The sequence below is a fragment of the Oryctolagus cuniculus genome, chromosome 13 (assembly GCF_051225735.1).
Source record: "Oryctolagus cuniculus isolate XC-2025 breed Fujian yellow rabbit chromosome 13, ASM5122573v1, whole genome shotgun sequence".
In the NCBI taxonomy this organism is placed as follows: domain Eukaryota; kingdom Metazoa; phylum Chordata; class Mammalia; order Lagomorpha; family Leporidae; genus Oryctolagus; species Oryctolagus cuniculus.
The window spans coordinates 30,229,426-30,251,249 of NC_142879.1; the positions used below are offsets into that span (position 1 = coordinate 30,229,426).

Genomic DNA, 21,824 nt, shown 5'->3' on the forward strand with positions numbered 1-21,824 from the left:
GCACTGCCATCCTAGTAAATAACTGCTGGCAGATTAATGTCGGGAGATTAAAGAAAAACAAATACATGGTTCAAATGTGCTGAAAGTCCACCAGAAAACATGGCAGAAAAAGACACCATAAGAGTTGAGTCATCAAAGAAAAATTAATCGAAGAACATTTTTTACAGTCCTGGTTGGGGGGGAGGGCTATAAGGAGAGGATATCTATCTGGTTGCATTTTCTAGATTTTTCCCTTAGGGTACAAAAAATGTAGAAACATCTTACATATTGGGTTTTAATTCTGATTGTCTATTTGTCACTATTCATTTTCCTTATTTATGTCCTAAAAAATTTATCCTATTAACTCTCCCTCAATAAATACTGCACTATAGGGCCAGGTGTTGTGGCACGGCTGGGCAAGCCACTGCTTGGTATTGCCTGTATCCCTTTTCAGAGTGCTTGTTGGAGCCCCAGATCCTCTGTTTTCCAATTTGATTTCCTGCTAATGCACCTGGTTAGGCAGCAGATGATGGAAGACCCATGTATTTTGGGTCCCTGCCACCCACCTGGCTCCTGACTGTTGCCTGGCTTACCCCAGGCCATTGCAGGTATTTGAGAAGTGAACCAGTGGATGGAAGATCTCTCTCTCTCTCTCTCTCTCTCTGCCTCTGCCTCTCTGTAACTCTGCTTTTCAAATAAATAAATAAAACTTTAAAAACATGTGGCAAAGGAAACATTGCATTATAGTAATATATAGTCGTTTTTAAAAACAATGTGAATTAAAATTGACTTTGTTTTGAAAATTGTATGTTTTTCCCTGTTTTATTTTTGAGATAACATATCTTAAATTTACATTATAGTAAAAGGCGTAATGATCCATTAAATAAAGAGTTCAACAAATAAAAAAAGTAAAAAGAAAATAGCTCAGCAGGAATATGGGCAAGAGCTGCAAATGAAAATTTCATTCATAGGCAGTAAATTTTAAAATGATCACATATCATTAAAACTATAAAAACATTCCTGGGTTTGAAAGGACTTTTCTTTGGACTGGATCATCTGAGATCTGAAAACTAATGACTTAACAAAGGAGGCCCTTAAAATAGCTCAGCAATGTGTGGGATAATTTTCCCTACAGTGAACCAGTTGATAAGTCTGCAGAAATCACAGCACTGCCTGTAAGTTATTTGATTGTTTTTTGGCCATTTTTTCCCCTTGGGCTTTAGACTTACAGGGCCTGAGTAAGCCATGCAATTGTGTTCCTTTAGTGAGGAAACAAACATTCATAAAGTTGGTTTCCTTTGGTCTCTTCTACTGACATCATTGTAATGAAATGGTACCAATTGGTCTCCAGTTTGACCTGCCTGTACCAGAGGCCACTGCCTTCAAGAGTTGAAGGCTGATTAAAATTCTGGTTTGGAAAAAATAAACAAAATAGTGAGATGGATGAAAGAAAGTCTGGAAGCCATTAAAATGAGTTCTTTCAATCCATCTCCTATAGTGTTTATCAGCTATGGTCATTTTACAAAGTTCACAAAGTCATCATACTACCCAGGAATGAGGAGTAACATTTGATCTTAAATAGAGGAGATTCAATTTAGTATAACGAAATGCATGAGTCATAAAAGTATATCAATTATTTCTGAAATCATGACTATTAGAGAGATCTAAAACTAGCATTCTCTTTTCCACTTGTTTATCCTCTGTTAAGTAGAGGCTGGGAGTATGAAGAATGCATCCAGCATATATTTTTTTTTTTTTTTTTTTGGACAGGCAGAGTTAGACAGTGAGAGAGACAGAGAGAAAGGTCTTCCCTTTTCCATTGGTTCACCCCCCAAGTGGCCACCACGGCTGCGCGTTGCAGTCGGTGCGCTGTGTCAATCCGAAGCCAGGAACCAGGTGCTTCCTCCTGGTCTCCCATGCGGGTGCAGGGCCCAAGGACCTGAGCCATCCTCCACTGCACTCCCAGGCCACAGCAGAGAGCTGGCCTGGAAGAGGAGCAACAGGAACAGAATCTGACGCCCCAGTGAAGAAAAACAGTAAGACCACTTTATTCATAGGATCTTTTGAAAAGTTAAGTCCATTATTTCTAACAATCTTTCATGGTAACATATGTAACATTTAGCACTCATCAAATGCCAAGTGGCTAGCAGGAATGTGAATATTATCAAGCAACACTGATCTTGATACCTGCTTGTATTCATACTTTGCTAGCTTCCAGTCTTTAATAAAATCTATCACCTGTTACCAAACTTCAAAACTCTTTATTGAACATAGCAACGTGTTACACTATTTCCTGGAGCAGAAAGAACATGTGCTCTGATGTTTCCAAGCAATGTATTTAATTCACATTGAAAATCTCAGTTTTTATGCAATAAACGTACTTGGCTGTCACTCATTCATTCATTCAGTCAGTCAAGAATGGTTTGCTGAGCTTCCAGTGTCTACCCAGCACTGTGTTTGAACCTGAAGATAGAATTTTGAAAGATGCAGTCTATGTTTTAGGAGTTTAAAATCCAATCAAACAGGGGAAATTAAATGAAGCCACATTAAAGAACATTCCTGCCTCAGGCCTGGAGTAAATTACAGTCATTCAAATCCCCATATTTCTCCCTCTATTCCAAAGGCCACTTCAAGGCTTTGTTTTCTGTCTGTTTTGTTTTCCAGCACTAGGTCAACACTCTACGACAATGTATAACAGCCATCTGACTTTACTGAGAACCTGATCTTCATTACTAATCCAATGACCTTGAAAGCTACTTATTATGTTGAAACTGTGAAATATACAATGATTCCTCAATTAACAAGGATGAACCTAAAATGTTCTGGTTCATTTAATTTACTGCTTAACAGAATTAAGTAAAAACAGAAACAAAAACAAAACAAAAAAACTTTCTGTTGAATACTTTCTGAAAATACATTAAAGTATGTTTGCCCTATTAAACAGAGAGAAATTGAAAACAGTGCTAGGGGCAGGAGTTTGGCCAGGTGGTTGTGATGCTACAGAGCACAGCCACAAGGATGTGTCTGAGTTCAAGTATCACCTCTTCTCCCAATTCCAGCTTCCTGCTCACGGGCACCCTGGAAAGCAGCAGGTGATGACTCAAGTAGTTGGGTCCCTGCCACCCATGAGGTAGACCTGGACTGGGTTCCCAGCCCCTAGGTTTGATCTGGCTCAGCTCTTGACTTTTCAGGCTTTAAGGGAGTGAACCAGCAGGTAGGAGCTTGTCCCTCTCCTACTCCCTCTCCCTCTCCCTCTTTTTTCCCTCTCCCTCTCCCTCTCCAATAAGCAAATAGTAAGTAAAATCTAAAAAGAAAAGAATTTGAGCAAATTCATTGCCTTAAAAAGAGGCCAGACACTTACACATTTTTGTGATATCTTGCACCTACATTATTCAGTGACAGATAAATATCTCTGACTCCACAGAATATTTTTTGTGGGTGCCCTTTTACATCATAGAATTTTAGGGCTCAAAAAGACATTAAAAACCATTTAATGTTTTAATTTTAGGCTTGAAGAAAATAAAACTCAGTATGGTTGAAAAAATTGGCTTTAGGCCATATAGTTAGTGGCAAGGATTTGAATAAAAACTCAAGAGAATAGTCTTCAGAAACTATGGTTTTTACTTTTCCAGCTATTACAGATTTATAAAATATAGGAACTCGAGGTCTATTTTGATTGACTGCAAAAATATCCTAATAATTGTAGAACTTTTTTCAGGTCATTTGCCTCCTTCTGATGAAAACCCGGAGCACGATAATTTCTGTTTAATTTTGGTTGCTTCTTAGCAATTGAGACATATCTCGATTTTAATATTATTATTATTTTGAAAGTAGCACGGATTTATGTGTTCGCCTTTGCAAGTCAGGTTAAACACACTTCTTAGGTTTCTTTGTGTGATAAAACTGTAGGCAAAGGAGCCATTTTATAAGCGTGCTGGCTGTGCTGAACACCTAGGCACATGGAATCGGCTATGAACAGGATTTTCAGCATTGTCTGATTGCCCTTGTTTGGTGGTGTCAAGTCAGACAGTTAACAGTAGTTGAATGTGGTTTATTTTCTTGTGCTATAATATTTAGAGCATTCAAGAGCATGTTAAGTAAAATGAATGCATACACAGTGTCTACATAAATGTAAATTTATTCATAATCAAGAGCAGAATATTTTCTATGGCATTTATCAAAGCAAATATCCTTATATAGGAATTGCTATAAAATGAAGAGTGTGTTTAAAACAAATAGGGACAATCTCATGTTTATATTCAGTTATTTTCAGATGTGCTATTAAACTTAAAAAAGATTATATTTCATAAAAAAACACAAAAGGAACTACTGAGTATAAATTTCACAGTAATATCAAAGTCTTTTAAAAGACCTTTGTATAAAAGTGCTATTTTGCATTAAAAATGTTATTGTCTTTCTGAAGAAACCTCTAAACCATGTTGATTCTGCTGTTTTATTAAGTGGACTGCTCTTCTGAGATAGAAGCACAGGGTAAACCAGAATATCATAACAATCAAGAATGTTTGGGGGTCATTTAAACTTTCATTTACAAATATAAGATGTAAATTTTCATACCATTTTCATTCATATTAAGTGAATAGAAGCTCTACAGGGAAATAAGCTTATTAATCCAAGCATTTTAGAAAAAATTCCAAATAATTATCATGCTCTAAAATAACAAAAATAATACTTTCTGATAACTGCAGACTACATTTAGAAAAATCTACAGACTCAGAAGATTATTCCATTGTTTTACATAGTGTAAAATAAATGTGTAGGTATTAGACCAATAGAATTCATATGTGGCAAATGAGTGAGGTGAGTTTTCAGTATAAATACGAATACATGGAATTTTGGAGCATTTTGCTTTTTAAAAAAGATTGATTTATTTGAAAGGCAGAGTAACAGAGAGCTGAAGAGAGAGAGAGAGAGAGAGAGATCTTCTATCTGCTGGTTTACTACACAAATGGTAACAATAGCCACATATGGGTGTGGCCAAAGCCAGGAGCCAGGAACTCCATGGTCCCCCACATAGGTGGCAGGGGCCATCTTTCTCTGTCTTCAGTGGCAGGAAGCTGGGTTGAAGTGGACAGAGTAGCTGAGACTTGAACTGCACTCAGATATGTGATGCCTCCTTTGAAGGTGGCAGCTGAATCCCCTGTGTCATACACTGGGCTTCAGTTTTTGCTTTTTTTTAAGTTATAGAGGGAGAACGAGTGGGGTTAAGGGAAGGGAAGAAGAAAAGGAAGGGGTGGCAATGTGCTAAGAGATATAAACAAGGTCACTTACTCCCAGCTTGATGAGATATTTATGACCAGGGAAAAGGTGCTGCAGCATGTGATCCTGGAAAAGTTCTGTGCTGTTATAGATGACATCCCACATGGCAAAATCAGGGGCATCATTTGAAATATATAATATATAACGTTCCAGAATTCCATTTAGTTCCCTTGGTTGTTTCCACCTGGGAATGGAAAAATATGACACAATCATCATCATTCATTCAAGTCCAAACTGAAATGTGCAGGATTTCCAAAGGATACTTATGGGCTTGGATCCATGTAAAAAACACAGTGAAAGTTCAAAAGAGATTTAATTGAGAAAACAACCAAGCATTTTCAAATGCCTGCTCTGAGTGACATAAAGAAAAGACAACATAGTCTGTCCTCCAGCTACTGTATTTTGAATTCACTTAAAATACACAACTGCATGAGAGGATACTTGATTTTGGAGCTAACCATAAAACAAGCACTGGGAGAAGTAGAACATCTGGAACTTATGATATATGAGTGGGAGAGAGGGAGAGAGGGAGGGAGAGAGGGAGAGAGAGAGAGAGAGAGAAAGAGAGAGAGAGACATAATTTTTGAAAAACCTAGCAATCTAACACAGATTACTGTGTAATTATAGAATTCAGAGAAGTTGGGGATTGGAAGGGTTGAAGAATCAGTTAGGACTTCTGGAATGAGGTGAAACACTATTGCAATACATAAAATTTTACATTCAATACAAAGTTTTAGATGGGAAGAAGGAAAAAAGAGGGTATTCCAGATGAGGGTTACAATCTATCTGTGGGAATAAGAGGAGCACATTGCGGAATAGACAAGAAATTTTTAAATTGAGAAGTATGTATGATGGGAAATATTTTTCAGTTAGTAATGTGACTCAGGTTAAGGGCACACTGAAAACCAACAGAAAAGTTTAAACATGGAGCAATGTACATGATATGTGTGCTGTGTTTTTCAATTTGAATAAATGACATAATTTTGTATAAATTCTTTTTAGGTGAGAAAAAACAGACTAATACAGACAGGTGTGGGTGAATATTAACTGTTAATAAGAAAAGTCTATTAGAGTTTAGCTGAGTACTACAATATAGCTTATATCTCATGTATTGGGAAATGGACAAGAATCAGTAATGTTAAATAATTTGAATAGGTCTGTATGTGCAAGGAAAAGGGAATAATAAGTTCCTGATTTATACTCAAATAGAAAAAGTAAATGTACAGTATATTCAATAATTCCAAATCAATAAAAATAATGCATCAAATGTACAACACCCAAGACAGACACATAAGTGGTCAATTTCTCTCTTACTGAACTTTGCATAGCCTCTGTGTACATATGTAGCTCAGCCTGATTGCACAAAGACAAAATGGAAATTAAGTTGGTAAGTGATAATCAAAGGTTCCCAGAACCACTGAACTAATCACTTCTATGCATTTAATCACAATAAAATTAATTTTATGTCACAAGTCCTCTCCTGATTGAACTCACTGGGATTCTTGCATGAACCAGTGTGTGACTGAGATGTCTCGACTTACTGTATGTGAATCGTTCTGGAATCCAGGACAGTCAGAACCGGGGACTCCACATGCTCTGGTGGCAGCTGCGCTGTGTGCAGCGTGACTTGGGCACTGTTTGTACATCCCACAGGTGTGCATGCGCTGAGCAGAAACTGGTGGGGTGTAAATACCCCTAAATCTAGTGAGTGGAGAGAAATAAAAATCTATTTACCATCAAAACTTTTACTCAGGAGATCTCATTCCTTCACATCTTTGCTTCTGAGAACACTTGAAATTTTAAAGGAGAACCAATAGCTATCCAAAATCAGTAGCAAGAAAGTATAAGGTGTTTTATCCCTAATGACACTGTGGTTCTATTTCAATAGGCAAATGTCAGTAAAGCTCTGGTTTTGAGTTTTCATCTTAACAATTTGACTGTTTTATTGAATACCTATGACCACGTAAGTAATTTTCTGAGTTTAGTCTTAGTTCAATGGCTCTGTTTAAAAATGAGATATTTAAATTATTTTAAAGTATATTTGAAAACAATAGAAGCTGATCTTGAAATGCAACAGATAGCTTGTAACAATGACTCTGAGCTTGTAATTTCAATAGCCAATTTCTTTCTTCTTAGGTCCAGCTCACCAACTACAGTATTTGACCTTCAAATTATCCTGATTCGGTGCAGATCTCCGTTGCTTTCTTAAGATGTCCCTAACACTCCTGGCTACCACTACAGCACAACATGAAACTCTGGTCCTCTCCTCTGTCTCCCACAGTACCTTGTACTGGCATTCAGCATAACGTTCAAAAAACAATAATTATTTGTTTACACAACCATCTGATCCACATCATGAGAGAATGGTTCTACATCGTTTCACATCTTCAGTTTCTAGTACAATCCTGAGCACATTGTAGGTTGTAAATGTGTATTTTTTCAACTTTTATTTAATAAATCCAAATTTCCAAAGTACAACTTTTGGATTACAGTGACTTTTTCCCCTATAACCTCCCTCCTACCTGCAACCATCTCATCTCCCTTTCCCTCTACCACCCCATTCTTCATCAAGATTCATTTTCAATTATCTTTATATACAGAAGATCAACTTAGTATATACTTAGTATCAACTTAGTATATACTAAGTAAAGATTTCAACAGTTTGCACCCACAAAGACCACAAAGTCTAGAGTACTGTGTGAGTAATAGTTTTACCATTAATTTGCATAGTATTACACATTAAGGACAGAGATCCTACATGGGGAGCAGGTGCTTAAATGTGTGTTTTTTAAAAAAATAAACATTTAGGGGGCCAGCACTGTGTCGCAGCGGGTTAAATCCCTGGCCTGAAGTGCAGGCATCCTATATGGGCACCGGTTCTAGTCCCGGCTGCTCCTCTTTCGATCTGGCTCTCTGCTATGGCCTGGGAGAGCAGTAAATGGCCCAAGTCCTTGGACCCCTGCACCCACGTAGGAGACCTGGAGACCTGGAGAAGGCTTCTGGCTCCTGGCTTCGGATCGGCGCAGCTCCTGCTGTTGAGGCCATCTGGGGAGTGAACTAGCAGATGAAAGACCTCTCTCTCTGTCTCTACCTCTCTCTGTAACTCTTTCAATTAAATAAATCTTAAAAAAAAAAGAAATAAAAAATAAACATTTAATTAATGAGAAGATATAGGCACCCTTCAGCTAGGTATGAAAGATAGCCATAAGAGTGGAACAGTATCTTGCTGGAAATAATCTGTCCCTCCTCTGAACTTTATACCTGTCTACCTTTCCAATGAACACCGCATTCTCTTGCATTAGAATAAACTAACCTGTAATTTACCAATTACTGCCATCAACACTTCATATTTAAAGGTACTCAGAACTCTAACCTAACTTCAGCCAAGATGACAGCAGCTGTACCACATGCGTATAAGTGAGACAAAAATGGGTGCCTTCTGTTGCACCAACATTCCATCAAAGTTTAGAAGTTAAAAATCATGAGAGCATTGGCCTCAGATTTATACCAAGAGAGCATAATCACTGCATTGTTTAATGAAGGGAAACTTCAGACAATGAACAATTCCTACTAGCAGGGCCAGTCTTGGCCAAAATTATAGCATGGTTGCATGCTAACACATTGGATCTGCCATTCCTCTGTACTCATCTTCTCCCTCTGATCTGCAGAAACTCAGTGAAATTTCTCTCTCATCTATCCCATCACTCTGAATCCCTTGTATCGACCAAGAATAATCTTTTGATTCTCCCACATAATAATCTGCAGTGACCTTTCATTGTTCTTAGAATGAAATCTAATAATGGTCAGTGACATCCTATTTGAATGAACACACACTTTCTCTTCTCCCACACATATGACATATTTCTGTTCCTGTAACTCTGCAAGCTCACTCTTCCAGGACTTTGAGGGGTACTATTCCTTCTAATGAAATCTATTTTCTCCCTTGTACCTGGCTGATTTTTTTTCTCAGCCTTCAGGTTTACCTTCCTCAATAGTCAAACCACAAAACCCTCCATCATCCTGATTCTCTCTATCATTTCACCTAGTACAGTCCCTTACCATAATTACCAAAGAAATTCATAAATTACCATGTCATTCATTTCCTAACTATATATCCTGCCAAAAGAATGTAAACTCTTTTAAATTCTGAGATATATTTTCTATCATATTCACCATGATATCTTGAGGATTTGTGGGATGACTAATTGGAGTTTTATTTGTTGAATAATGAATCAACAACACCACAGGGAGATCTGTATTCCCCATACCCACATTTTTTTCTCAAAAATAGAGTAATGTCTAGAAATGTCTAAAAATCTGAGTCTTTTTTTTTTTTTTTTTGACAGGCAGAGTGGACAGTGAGAGAGAGAGAGACAGTGAGAAAGGTCTTCCTTTGCTGTTGGTTCACCCTCCAATGGCCGCCGCGGCCGGCGCACCGCGCTGATCCGATGGCAGGAGCCAGGAGCCAGGTGCTTTTCCTGGTCTCCCATGGGGTGCAGGGCCCAAGCACCTGGGCCATCCTCCACTGCACTCCCTGGCCACAGCAGAGGGCTGGCCTGGAAGAGGGGCAACCAGGACAGAATCCGGCGCCCCGACCGGGACTAGAACCCGGTGTGCCGGCGCCGCTAGGCGGAGGATTAGCCTAGTGAGCCGCGGCGCCGGCCTTCTGAGTCTTTTTAAAAAAAGAATATAGTGGGCTGGCACCGCGGCTCAATAGCTAATCCTCCGCCTGCGGCGCAGGCACCCCAGGTTCTAGTCCCGATTGGGGTGCCAGATTCTGTCCCGGTTGCTCCTCTTCCAGTCCAGCTCTCTTCTGTGGCCCAGGAGTGCAGTGGAGGATGGCCCTAGTCCTTGGGCCCTGCACCCGCATAGGAGACCAGGAGAAGCTCCTGGCTTTGGATCAGTGCAGTGCATGCGCCAGCCGCAGTGGCCATTGAGGGGTGAACCAACAGAAAAGGAAGACCTTTCTCTCTGTCTCTCTCTCTCACTGTCCACTCTGCCTGTCAAAAAAAAAAAAAAAGAAAAGAAAAAAAGAATATAGTAGACATAATTGCCAAACCAATCAAGGGATCTGTAATTTTAAGGTAAAAGAAATTCACCATTAAAAAAATAAACAAGAAAAGGGCAATGTTGCACCTGTGTGATACACATAATTTTCAAATACTAAAAACAAGATAGCATTATAACAAGATTTTAACTGTGTCTTTCTTAGGGTGAAGGCAAAAGAGATGATTTAGACTTTTTAAAGTTAGATATATTTTTCAAATGTTCTATGATGTCATGTGTCACATAGATGGAGAAAAAATAATCAGAGTTTATCAAAATCTATTCATTATTTAGAAGGCTATATGCTCAAAAGCTAGTTAATGCATGTCCTATTACATCTCCGATGTCATACTTCTTTCCTCAATGACTTCAGCATTGGCTCGCTTGCCTTTTCAATCATAATCCCCTTTTTGGCAACTTAAACTTCCTCAATAATGACTCATCTCCAAATCTGGCTTCACTTTAACTTCCTCAAATGCAATGCCCTTCACCTCTGCTTCATTTATTCAACATTCAGTATAGTTACATGCACTACTTGATCATCTTTGGAACCATGTACAAGATTTTAAATCTAAATCTATGCCATGCTACCATAAACTTGCTACTTCTCACCTCTTTGTCACATCCATGCCACAGCTCCTTTGCCCCTACAAAATATCCAGTCTCTGGTACCTGCCAGTCTATAGAATACTGGCAATAGTTGCATTTGACTTGCTATGGAACCATAGAGAGAACACACACACACAGATGTCAGAGTTCAGCTATCATGTTTAGGAGAAACAGGAAGTATGTAGTCTTCCCCTTTCCCTACCTTGGATTTTTTTCAGGTTGATGGAATATAGTTGGAAGGAATCAGAAAAAAAAAAAAATGTCAGTCCTTTTGAAGGAGACCCTAATCCATTTCCAAGGTAGAATTCTAGCTTGGGGACAAAACTCCAGACAGAAAAAAAAAAAAAAAAAAAAAAAAAAAAAAAAAAAAACGAAAAGAAACAAAGAAAAGAAAAAGAAGAACGGTATCTTGGTCCTTAGAAAGATCACAGAAAACCTTGTAGATTTCAATTCCCCAAGCGTGAGGTGGAAGCAAAGAGGACCTCTACTGGATCTGAAGGGATTATCTCAAGAGTGATCCCTTTGCATAGGGGAAGAAAGTGCAATGGAAAGCCACACTTCAAACTCTGAGGATCTGTGTAAGACATGATTCTTTCATGCCAACAGTGGAATGAAGAGACTCTCCTCCACAATAAGGCGACTGTGATTTATTTACTATGAGGTTGTATGGGATTAAGTCAGATATTAAGTTGTGTTACAGAAATAAAGATATAAATGTACATAGAGATGGAGACATAGATGTCGTGAAGACATTTATAAATGTCACATGTCTGATCAGTATCATGCCTATGCTGATAATATCCATACAACCAAGATTTCCAGGGTATGCAGCATTTAATTTTTTTGCAATTTTTCTTTTCAAATAAGTTAATTCACAAAAGGAAGTAATTTCTTAGGCTACGTTTCTAGTTTGGGAAATGTGACTGCTATGCTATTGCTACAATAGGAGTTAAGGGTTTTCCTTTGGTTCTAAAAATCTGAACAGTGCAAAATCAATAGTGTAAGGAAAAAGATCAAGTACTTTTTTGACTTCTGTGTCATTCTTCTTCTTGTACTGTTCAATCTTAAGTGGATTGTTCTCAACATATTTACATAAGAAGAAGCGTCTCTAATGTCCTTTGAATAATGAGGCATGAAAAGAAGAGGCAAGATCCTGACTTGACACATGGTAGAGGAAGTCACACAGGTGGTCTGAAAGGAAATTCTTGATTAAATGGGAGGAGATGGCAAAGAAAATTGAAAGAAATATTATAGAAGAAAATAGGAGGTGGCATCAGGTCAAGGGGCGTGACAGAATAAAAAAGGAACAAATGGAATGGGAGATTTTTTTAAAGAGTTAATAGTGGCAGATATTTGGCCAAGTGGTTAAAACACTGATTGAGGGGCTGGCATTGCAGCACAGTGAGTTAAGTTCAAGCCTGTGATGGCGGCATCCCACATGAACACTGGTTCAAGTTATGGCTGCTCTGCTTCTTTCATTCTTTTTTAAGATTTATTATTTATTAGAAAGGCAGAGTTACAGAGAGATCTTCCATCTGCTGGTTCACTCCCAAAATGGGCACAATGGCCAAGGCTGGGCCGAAGCTAGGAGTCAGTAGTTTCTTCTGGGCCTCCCACATGGGTGCAAGGTCCCAGGTGCTTTGGCCATCTTCCTCTGCTTTCCCAGGCACATTAGCAGGGAGCTGGATCAGAAGAGCAGTTGGGACTCAAATCAGCACCCATATGGGATGCCAGCACAGCAGGGAGTGGCTTTACCCACTAAGCCGCAGCACAGGGGCCAGTTCTGCTTCTGATCCAGCTCCCTACTCACGCACTTAGGAAAGTAGCATAAGCTGTCACAAATACCTGGGCCCTTGTCACCCATAAGGGAGACTTAGATGGAGTTCTAGGCTTCTAGCTTTTCCTCGGCCTACGTCAGGTTCTTGTAGCTATTTGGGGAGTGAACTAGCGAATGAAAGATCTCTCCCTCTTTGTCTCTTCTACTCTCTCTCTGTAATTCTGACCTTCAAATAAGTATCTATTTTTTAAAAAAGTAACAGTCATGATGCACATGATCCTGTTCATAAACTGCTCTAATTCTCAATTCCAACTTCCAGCCAATGCAGACGCTAGGAGGTAGCAGGGAATGGCTTTAGTAGTTGGATTCCTGCCACCCACATGGGAGACTTGGATTGAGTTACTGGCCCTCAGCCAAGTCCTGGCCTCTGCAAACATTTGGGGAATAATCCAGCAGTTGGAAGCTCTCTCTTTCTTTTTCTCTCTCAGTCTCTCTGTGTGTGTGCCTCTGTTTCTATTTCTCAAATAAATAGAAATAATAAAGAAAATACAAAAGCCAATAAGAAGTGAGTAAGATTACAGGGCACCATGGCTAACATATTCTTTGGGAGTGAAACCAGAAACAAAGCCACCAATTTAAAATTTAAAGCAAAGAATATGAAGACAACTCTTGCCTCCTTGCTTAACTGCAACTGATTTGGTAATATGTCTCTGCAGATGTGATTAGGCCTTTCAAGGCCAATGTAATGGATCAATGGATTCAAACAATTGCAGGTATGTACACAAATCTGAGTCATGCAAATGGAGGGTGGGTGAACCCTGAAAACATAAGGCCACTGTTTGTCAGAGACCCTTAGCAACAGCATCTTGTTTTCCATTTGCTTGATTGCATGATTTGCATAAGATCAAATATAGGGAGTTGTGGACAGGGAAAAACAGATCATTCTAATATGCATTAGAAATGGATCCACAGCATTATCCCCAGACGTGTTACAAGGAAATGCATCCCTGTGCATGGAAACCTCACCGATTACTGTCAAGCAAACTATAATTTACAATACTGGCCATGAATTATATGCGATTTTACGATTGATTTCATGCTGCTGTTCAGAGAACTTCATTGATCTCAATTTACAAAATGAACCAATAAGTAGGCAATGATTTTTCTTGTAACTCCTGGTATAAAGTGAGGAATTTATATCTTCTTATTTGTATCTTCTAATAGAAAATATAGAAGTATTTCCTGCTTCTTTACAATCTAATGTATTTTATTTAGTTCTTTTTCTAGTAACTTCCTTTTATTTCATGAATGAAAAACAGGTTTTTTATTTATTTTTATTTTATTTTATTTTATTATTTTTTTATGACTGTCCTTTCTCCTCCCTGTGTATCCCTCACACAGAATATTACCTGGATGCTTAAAAACTTTGGACCAATCCAGGTAACGACCGACTACATCTTCTGTCATTTTTTTTGCATTCTAACTTGAGAACCACTGCCGGGTTAAGGTTCAGTGAGAACACTGCTTAGGCCACAGACCTAAGAGGTGGTATGGAAAAAGCATATGGATCAAAGATGCCTGGAAAGCAAAGAGCAGTGCCAGAATGCATGTGGGGAGTCAGATTGCATTCATGCCTGTCATTGTGTACACCTTGCTCCATCCATAAATGTGCAGCCTATTTAGTTACAGTAAAGTCAGATCTTGGTCTTCTAATTGAAAAAGTCAAAGGTTTTATTTAGCCTGAACATCCTTGCTGTTCTGTTCCTCCTCATAAAATCCTTACCTTGTTGCATGTTTTCTTTGACCAAGTAAGCAATTAACCATCGCCAAGATCCAATCCTATTCTTTCACATTAATTGACAGGGCTGGTATGAGTTTGCTCTGATAAGGACTCAGATATAAAGCTGCACCTGGGGATGGCACTACGGTGTAGTGGGAAAAGTCACCACCTGTGGTGCAGCATCCCATACGACTGCCAGTTTGGGTCCTGACTGCTCCACTTCCAGACCAGCTCTCTGCTAATGCACCTGGTAAGGCATCAGAGGATGGCCAAAATGTTTGGGTCCCTGCATCCATATGCGAGACCTGGAAGAAGCTCCTGGCTCCTGGCTTCTGCCTGGCCCAGCTCTGGCTGTTGTGGTCTGTGGGGAGTGAATTTGTGGTTGGAAGATCCCTCTCTCTCTCTCTCTCTCTTTCCCTTTCAAATACATAAATAAATGTTAAAAAAAAACCTGGATCTAACTTACATTACTACAGTTAACAAATTCTTCTATTTGTGCTTATGTTTCCTACCACGTGAAAGAAACTCACATCCCTCCCTTTCGTCAAAACTCTGCTCAACACTCACATTATCCATAGAGCAGCTCACACTCTGTCAAGTTGCCCTCTCAATCAACGTCCCGTGTAAACACCTTTTCACCAGTGCTCAGCATCCGTGGTATCAGTTCTTTGAGAACAAGGATGCATCTTCTTCTAGACATCTGCTTGTGACGCCAGATACTTTGAACATGTTCGATTAATTGCAATAGGAACATGGACAATCAGGAAAGAAGGGCCTGGTCCCTCCATTGAGACTGTATCCCGTGGCATGTGGTAGAGGAGCCCAGCCTTCTGGGAGTTGTCAGTCACTGGGTTGGAGGAAGAAAATGAACCAAAACTGTCAGTTGTGATAATGAGGGACGCTGCTTCCTCATTTTCCTCCTTTCTTTGGTTGGTTTGAACAAAAGGCTTCCAGGAAAACCTCCTCAGGCTGACAGCATTCTTAGACAGCTATCTTAGAGTCTTTTTCCTGAACACTCCTAGGACTCTATTTATAATAAATTGTAGTATATTGAACTCAAGGATGCTTTCTATAACTTTTATAATATAAACATAAAATAGTACTCCTCCTTCTTCTCTCCCATTCTCCGGCCACCACACACACACTGAAATCCTTCCCACTTACCTACCTTGCCCTCTGGACAAGACAAAACATCAAATTAGGAAGTCAGTAGCTGAATTTTGATTTTAATGAATGCTTTGAACCCAGAAAACAAGAGGACAATCAAGGTAACTTTTCACAATTATTTAAAAAAACTTGGCTGTTAAAATTTGGCTAAATCTTTCTTACAAAACTAGAGATTTTTCTCTGAGATTCAGGTGGATATTTGCTATCATAATATTCTTTAATTAGACTTAGGAATTAGTCACTATTTTATAAGATATTACTCATGCAACATATTGTCCAGCTACAGAAGTTAATAATGAGAATAGTAAGTGTCTGGCTACCTGTGGCAAGAAAAGAATAAATTTATTAATCAGTGATCCATATAAAATATGATGTAAAGGCAGGGTGTTAATTCAGTAATAATAATGGCTATAATGCTATCAGCTATTATTTGCCAGGCACTGTTAAGTTCACTGTTATAGTAAACTAAACTGCGAACACATTTCAATGAAGACACCAATTAGTCTTTAAATATTAATCCTTACTCCTCTTTAGTCCTCTACTAAACAAAGTAATGGATATTTTGCCTTCAAAGGCCAAGATACCTCTTTTGGGTGGTGAGACCCACACATTCTTCTTTGGCCAATTCTCACATCACCATTAAGATGCTATTTAAAGGCCGGCGCCATGGCTCACTAGGTTAATCCTCCGCCTTGCAGCACCGGCACACCGGGTTCTAGTCTCGGTCAGGGAGCCGGATTCTGTCCCGGTTACCCCTCTTCCAGGCCAGCTCTCTGCTGTGGCCAGGGAGTGCAGTGGAGGATGGCCCAAGTGCTTGGGTCCTGCACCCCATGGGAGACCAGGATAAGTACCTGGCTCCTGCCATCGGATCAGCGTGGTGCACCAGCCGCAGCGCTCCAGCTGCGTCCATTGGAGGGTGAACCAACAGCAAAAGGACCTTTCTCTCTGCCTCTCTCTCTCACTGTCCATTCTGCCTGTCAAAAAAAAAAAAAAAAAAAAAAAAAAAGATGCTATTTAAATACCACCTCCTAGAGGAATCTCCCTCAAATTCTTCCCAATTGAATTTATTCTTCTTTCATGCTTTGCTAGCAGCCTTTTTACCCCTACTGTAAAACTCAATATAGATATATTATATTATTAGGTACATTTGTCACTATTTCTTTAACGTAACTCCTAGAAGTAGCAATTCAAAGTCAAAGGGGTATCACTTGGTGTCCTGATGAGGGAACAGATAGCAAACTCAACTGGGACTATTGAAGACAACTCTGCGGAGGAATATTTAAACATTCCTATAGAAGAATAGGAGAATATTCATGAATGATAACACACCTGGTGACCCACTCCTGTGTTAACCCTGAAGTCACACCATGCTTGGAAAAGGGCTCATTAGTTCCCTCTAGTGGAGGACTATAGCCCCTGCCCAGCTGAGTTTCTAGAGGCACAGAGACTGTAGAATAAATCCTCCAGCCTCACTTCCTCCTTTCTGTTGATCGCCTTTCTCTGCTTCCCATTACTGGAACCCAAAGTGAATCCAGAGGCCAAGGCACAGAAGGTGGGAAAGAGTAGTAAGCAGATCTGCAGGATGGAGAACACCCGGAACAAAAGTGGAGCACTCATACCAGCTACGTAGGAAAGAACCTTTTTTCTAGTCTCTTCATCAATAAAGGCAAACCCAATTTTTTTCTCTTTTTTTTTAACTTTTATTTAATAAATATAATTTTCCAAAGTACAGCTTTCGTATTACAGTGGCTTCCCCCCACCATAACTTCCCTCCCACCCACCTCCCATTTCCCGCTCCCTCTCCCATTCCATTCACATCAAGATACATTTTCAATTATCTTTATATATATTTAGTATATATATTAGTATATATATTTAGTATATATTATATATATTTAGTATGTATATATTTAGTATATATTAAGTAAAGATTTCAACAGTTTGCACCCACACAGAAACACAAAGTGTAAGTACTATTTGAGTACTAGTTATAGCATTAATTCACATTGTACAATACATTAAGGACAAAGATCCTACATGGGGAGTAAGTGCACAGTGACTCCTATTGTTCACTTAACAATTGACACTCTTGTTTATGGCCTCAGTAATCACCCTAGGCTCTTGTCATGAGCTGCCAAGGCTATGGAAGCCTTTTGAGTTCACCGACTCTGAACATATTTAGACAAGGTCATAGTCAAAGTGGAAGTTCTCTCCTCCCTTCAGAGAAAGAGAAAGGTACCTCCTTCTTTGATGACCTGTTCTTTCCACCGGGATCTCACTCACAGAGATCTTTCATTTAGGTGTTTGTTTGTTTCTTTTGCCAGAGTGTCTTGGCTTTCCATGCCTCAAATGCTCTCATGGGCTCTTCAGCCAGAACTGAATGCCTTAAGGGCTGATTCTGAGGCCAGAGTGCTGTTTAGGACATCTGCCATTCTATGAGTGTGCTGTGTATCCCGCTTCCCATGTTGGATCGTTCTCTCCTTTTTAATTCTATCAGTTAGTATTAGCAGACACTAGTCTTGTTTATGCGATCCCTTTGACTCTTAATCCTATCATTATGATCAGTTGTGAACTGAAACTGATCACTTTGACTAGTGAGATGGCATTGGTACATGCCACCTTGATGGGATTGAATTGGAATCCCCTGGCACATTTCTAACTCTACCGGGCAAAACCAATTTGTAAAAATGTTTACAAATTTAATACATGTGTGGCAGTTTTTCATTTATTATTATTATTTCTGTCACTGAATTTGTTGTCTTTCAAAAACACATTTTTGTCTAATTGGCCCATATCTAATTGAGTTAATTGTTAATAACTCAACACTTTTGGATATAACACATAACACTGTATCCATTTATTATGCCATCAAAATAATTACTAAATAAACATACTATAAAATATTTTGTCCTAGTCTGTCAATAATGATTTAGTGCTGCTATACAGATAATTTAAATAAGTATTCAATACTATATGGCAAAACTTTGCTTCATTCTTCTAAACAAGAGAATTATAACAGGAGATGACATTTAAATTGGAAATTGTCTAAGTTTTAAAGCAGCAGAGACAGAGGGGGAAGATATTGTGAATGGGGAACATTGACCAAAGGTATTATAGAATAATTGAATACAAGCCTGGACAAACATGTTCAGCTTAGTTCAACATAGTTCAGTTTAACTGGGACACAGGAGACATGAATGAAGAAATGGAAATAATGGTAGCAACAAAGAAGGCATAGGCAGCTTAGGAGAACTATTGGATGTCAGCCTAACTTCACTTTGTAGTGATGAATGCTAATAATGAAATGAGTAGGCTGGAAACATTTGTTCAGTCCCATTTCTGCCATTAGTTGTCCGAATGAATGTGGGCAAAACACTTGCTCTCATTGGATTTTGGTTTATTCATCTGTAGAAAGAGAAGCCTGTGCTAGATGCTCTTTAAGGCTGAAATCTGGTATTTCTCCATTTTTCTGAGACAATGACATTCAGACACTATGATAAAAATATTACTTCTTAGATATTTGCTCTGATGGGTACAGAGGCTGGGAGAGTATCACTTGTTTCATTCAACATAGAATGCCCTTGAAAATTAATTTGGAATGATACACTGAGCAGGTTGTCCCTGATAGATCTACATACAAGAAAAAAATGTGTAAAATGAAACAAAGAATTTCCAGAATTTAAATGTTAGGATGTAAGTAAATATCCTATAAGAAGTATGTTTTCCCACCTTCTTATAAAAATACAATGCCTCGTATGGAACTACTGAATTTTTAAAAGCTGATTTATTTTTGAGTATTGCAAGTGTAAATTAACAGCTTGAATTTTTGTGTCCCATAATAGGACTTCTACTAGATTATCATTAAATCATTTCCATAAAATGACTGAATTTTCCTTTTAAGACAGCAATTTTCAAAGAACACTGTATTGACATTCCTATAGGAAAAGCACTCATAAATGCTCACCCTGTGGTAGTGAATATCTTTTTTTATTTTTGAAATAATTTATATTTTTTCTGATGATTTTAAATAGAAATAATGCATCTGTGATTTTTTGTTTTTTTGTTTTTTTGTTTTTTTTTTTTTTTTTTTTTACAGGCAGAGTGGACAGTGAGAGAGAGAGAGACAGAGACAGAGAGAAAGGTCTTCCTTTGCCATTGGTTCACCCTCCAACGGCTGCTGTGGCTGGCATGCTGTGGCCGGCGCATCACGCTGATCTGAAGGCAGGAGCCAGGTACTTATCCTGGTCTCCCATGGGGTGCAGGGCCCAAGCACTTGGGCCATCCTTCACAGCACTCCCTGGCCACAGCAGAGAGCTGGCCTGGAAGAGGGGCAACCGGGACAGAATCCAGCGCCCTGACCGAGACTAGAACCCGGTGTGCCGGCACGGCTAGGCAGAGGATTAGCCTAGTGAGCTGCGGCGCCGGCCTGTGATGGTTAATTTTATGAGTCAAGTTGGTAAGACTAGGGTGCCCACTAGTTTGGTTAAACACTTGTTTAGATGCTGCTGCATAGTTATAGTCAGTAGTCTTTAAGTGAAACAGATTACCCTCCATAATGTGAATTGGATTCAATCCAATCAGTTGACAGTCTTTAGAGGAAAGATTAACATTTTCCAAAACAGAAAAGATTCTGCCTCAAGGTTATATAACCACAATTCAGCTAGTTTCCAGCAGTGATACAGAAAAGACGTTTGTCTCTGTACCTGGTTCCTGGCACAGAGCTACTAAATCCTTGGAACTTCCTGAGAGATAAGGATGATAGGAACATCATTTGTTCTATCTAGTCAGCTCTTGGAGGGCCCCGTAGATGACTTCAAATTGGAGTCTGGTCCCTAGAAAGACCAAACCTTGACCAAGAAGGGGTGGAAATTAAGTTAATCACCAATACCCAGTGACATCACCAAGCCTGCCTGTGTGATAGAACCTCCATAGTAAACCACATTTGCCCCCACACACTGGCACTCTCATACCTGTACCTCTCATCTCACCTACAGCTCGGATGTACCTGGAGAGATGGGATCACTCTCCTTACTGCCGAGGCTGGAATCCAGGTTAGGGTCTGGAGAACAGCCTCTCTCTACTCTGCCACTGTGGGGAGCAACCCGGACTGGACTGAGTTACTGGAATTAAGACTTATTCTATGCATCTGCTCTCCCACAATATGGCGCTGGGAGAGGAGAAAACAGCTTCTACGCAGCTGCCTCTTACCAACTTGAGTGATGACCTCCAGGAGCTGATCCTGCTCCTGATTGGAGGAGAGCAGCGTACTCGGCGTGTGGGCAGCCGAGTTGGGATTGGCAGAGGAGGACTATAAAGGAGGAGAGAGACGGCATGCACCAGGAACATCTAAGGGGAACATCTGAGGGAACACCTGTGCAGCCCCCGAGAGAGCCGGCCGGCGGTATGCCGCTCCCCAGCGGAAGTGGGGAAAAACGGCAGGGGGAACCGCCCTTCCACAGAGGTGGAAGGGACAGCAGCCAACCTGGGAAGAACCAGCAGCAAACCCGGGGATGGCCGAGCAGACGAAAGAACAGCACAGGGTCCTGTGTCGTTCCTCCACGAAGACGGGGAGCGACAGCCACCTTCACGATTCCTCATCCCTTGCCTCCATCTTCCCAATTTCTTTGACTATTTTTGGTTAGTTTTAAAAATATTTTTAAGAATTATTGAATCCTGGGTACAGAGACTGAGGAAGGGAGTCATGATAAGAGATCCTGGACTCTGTATGGTATAAATAAAGAGAGAAAAAAAGCCTAAACAATAGGATTGGGGGAGGTTCTGATTGTTAAACATATCCTTGTACTGACAGGATAGTGTACCCAAACCCAGGGGAAAGAGTAATCTGGGGACCAAACACTTACAATTGGCATCTTAAATGAAGGTAGTCTTTTGGCCAGGACCCTTAAATCTGGAAGTGTGGGAGCTAGCATTGTGACACACTGGGTTTGTGGGGAGCAACTGGGAGCAACCCGGACTAGACTGTTACTGGAATTAAGACTTATTCTATGCATCTGCTCTCCCACAATATGGCGCTGGGAGAGAAGGAAACAGCTTCTACACAGCTGCCTCCAGTTCAACCAATGAGCAGCAGGAGCTGATCCTGATTGGAGGAGAGCAGCGTACTTGGCGTGTGGGTAGCAGAGTTGGGATTGGTGGAAGAGGACTATAAAGGAGGAGACAACATGCACC

At 39.8% G+C, this 21,824-nt stretch overlaps 1 protein-coding gene across 1 annotated transcript in view; it reads right to left on the reverse strand.

Annotated features, from left to right (window-relative positions):
- Positions 1–21,824, reverse strand: part of USH2A (usherin) — an 870,853-nt gene that overhangs the window by 381,108 nt on the left and 467,921 nt on the right. The window contains exons 34-35 of the mRNA XM_089312189.1: positions 6,798–6,957; positions 5,269–5,440 (exon numbers count right to left, since the gene is read on the reverse strand). Coding sequence (XP_089168315.1) covers positions 5,269–5,440; positions 6,798–6,957 — 332 coding nt within the window. The remainder of the gene's footprint in view (positions 1–5,268; positions 5,441–6,797; positions 6,958–21,824) is intronic.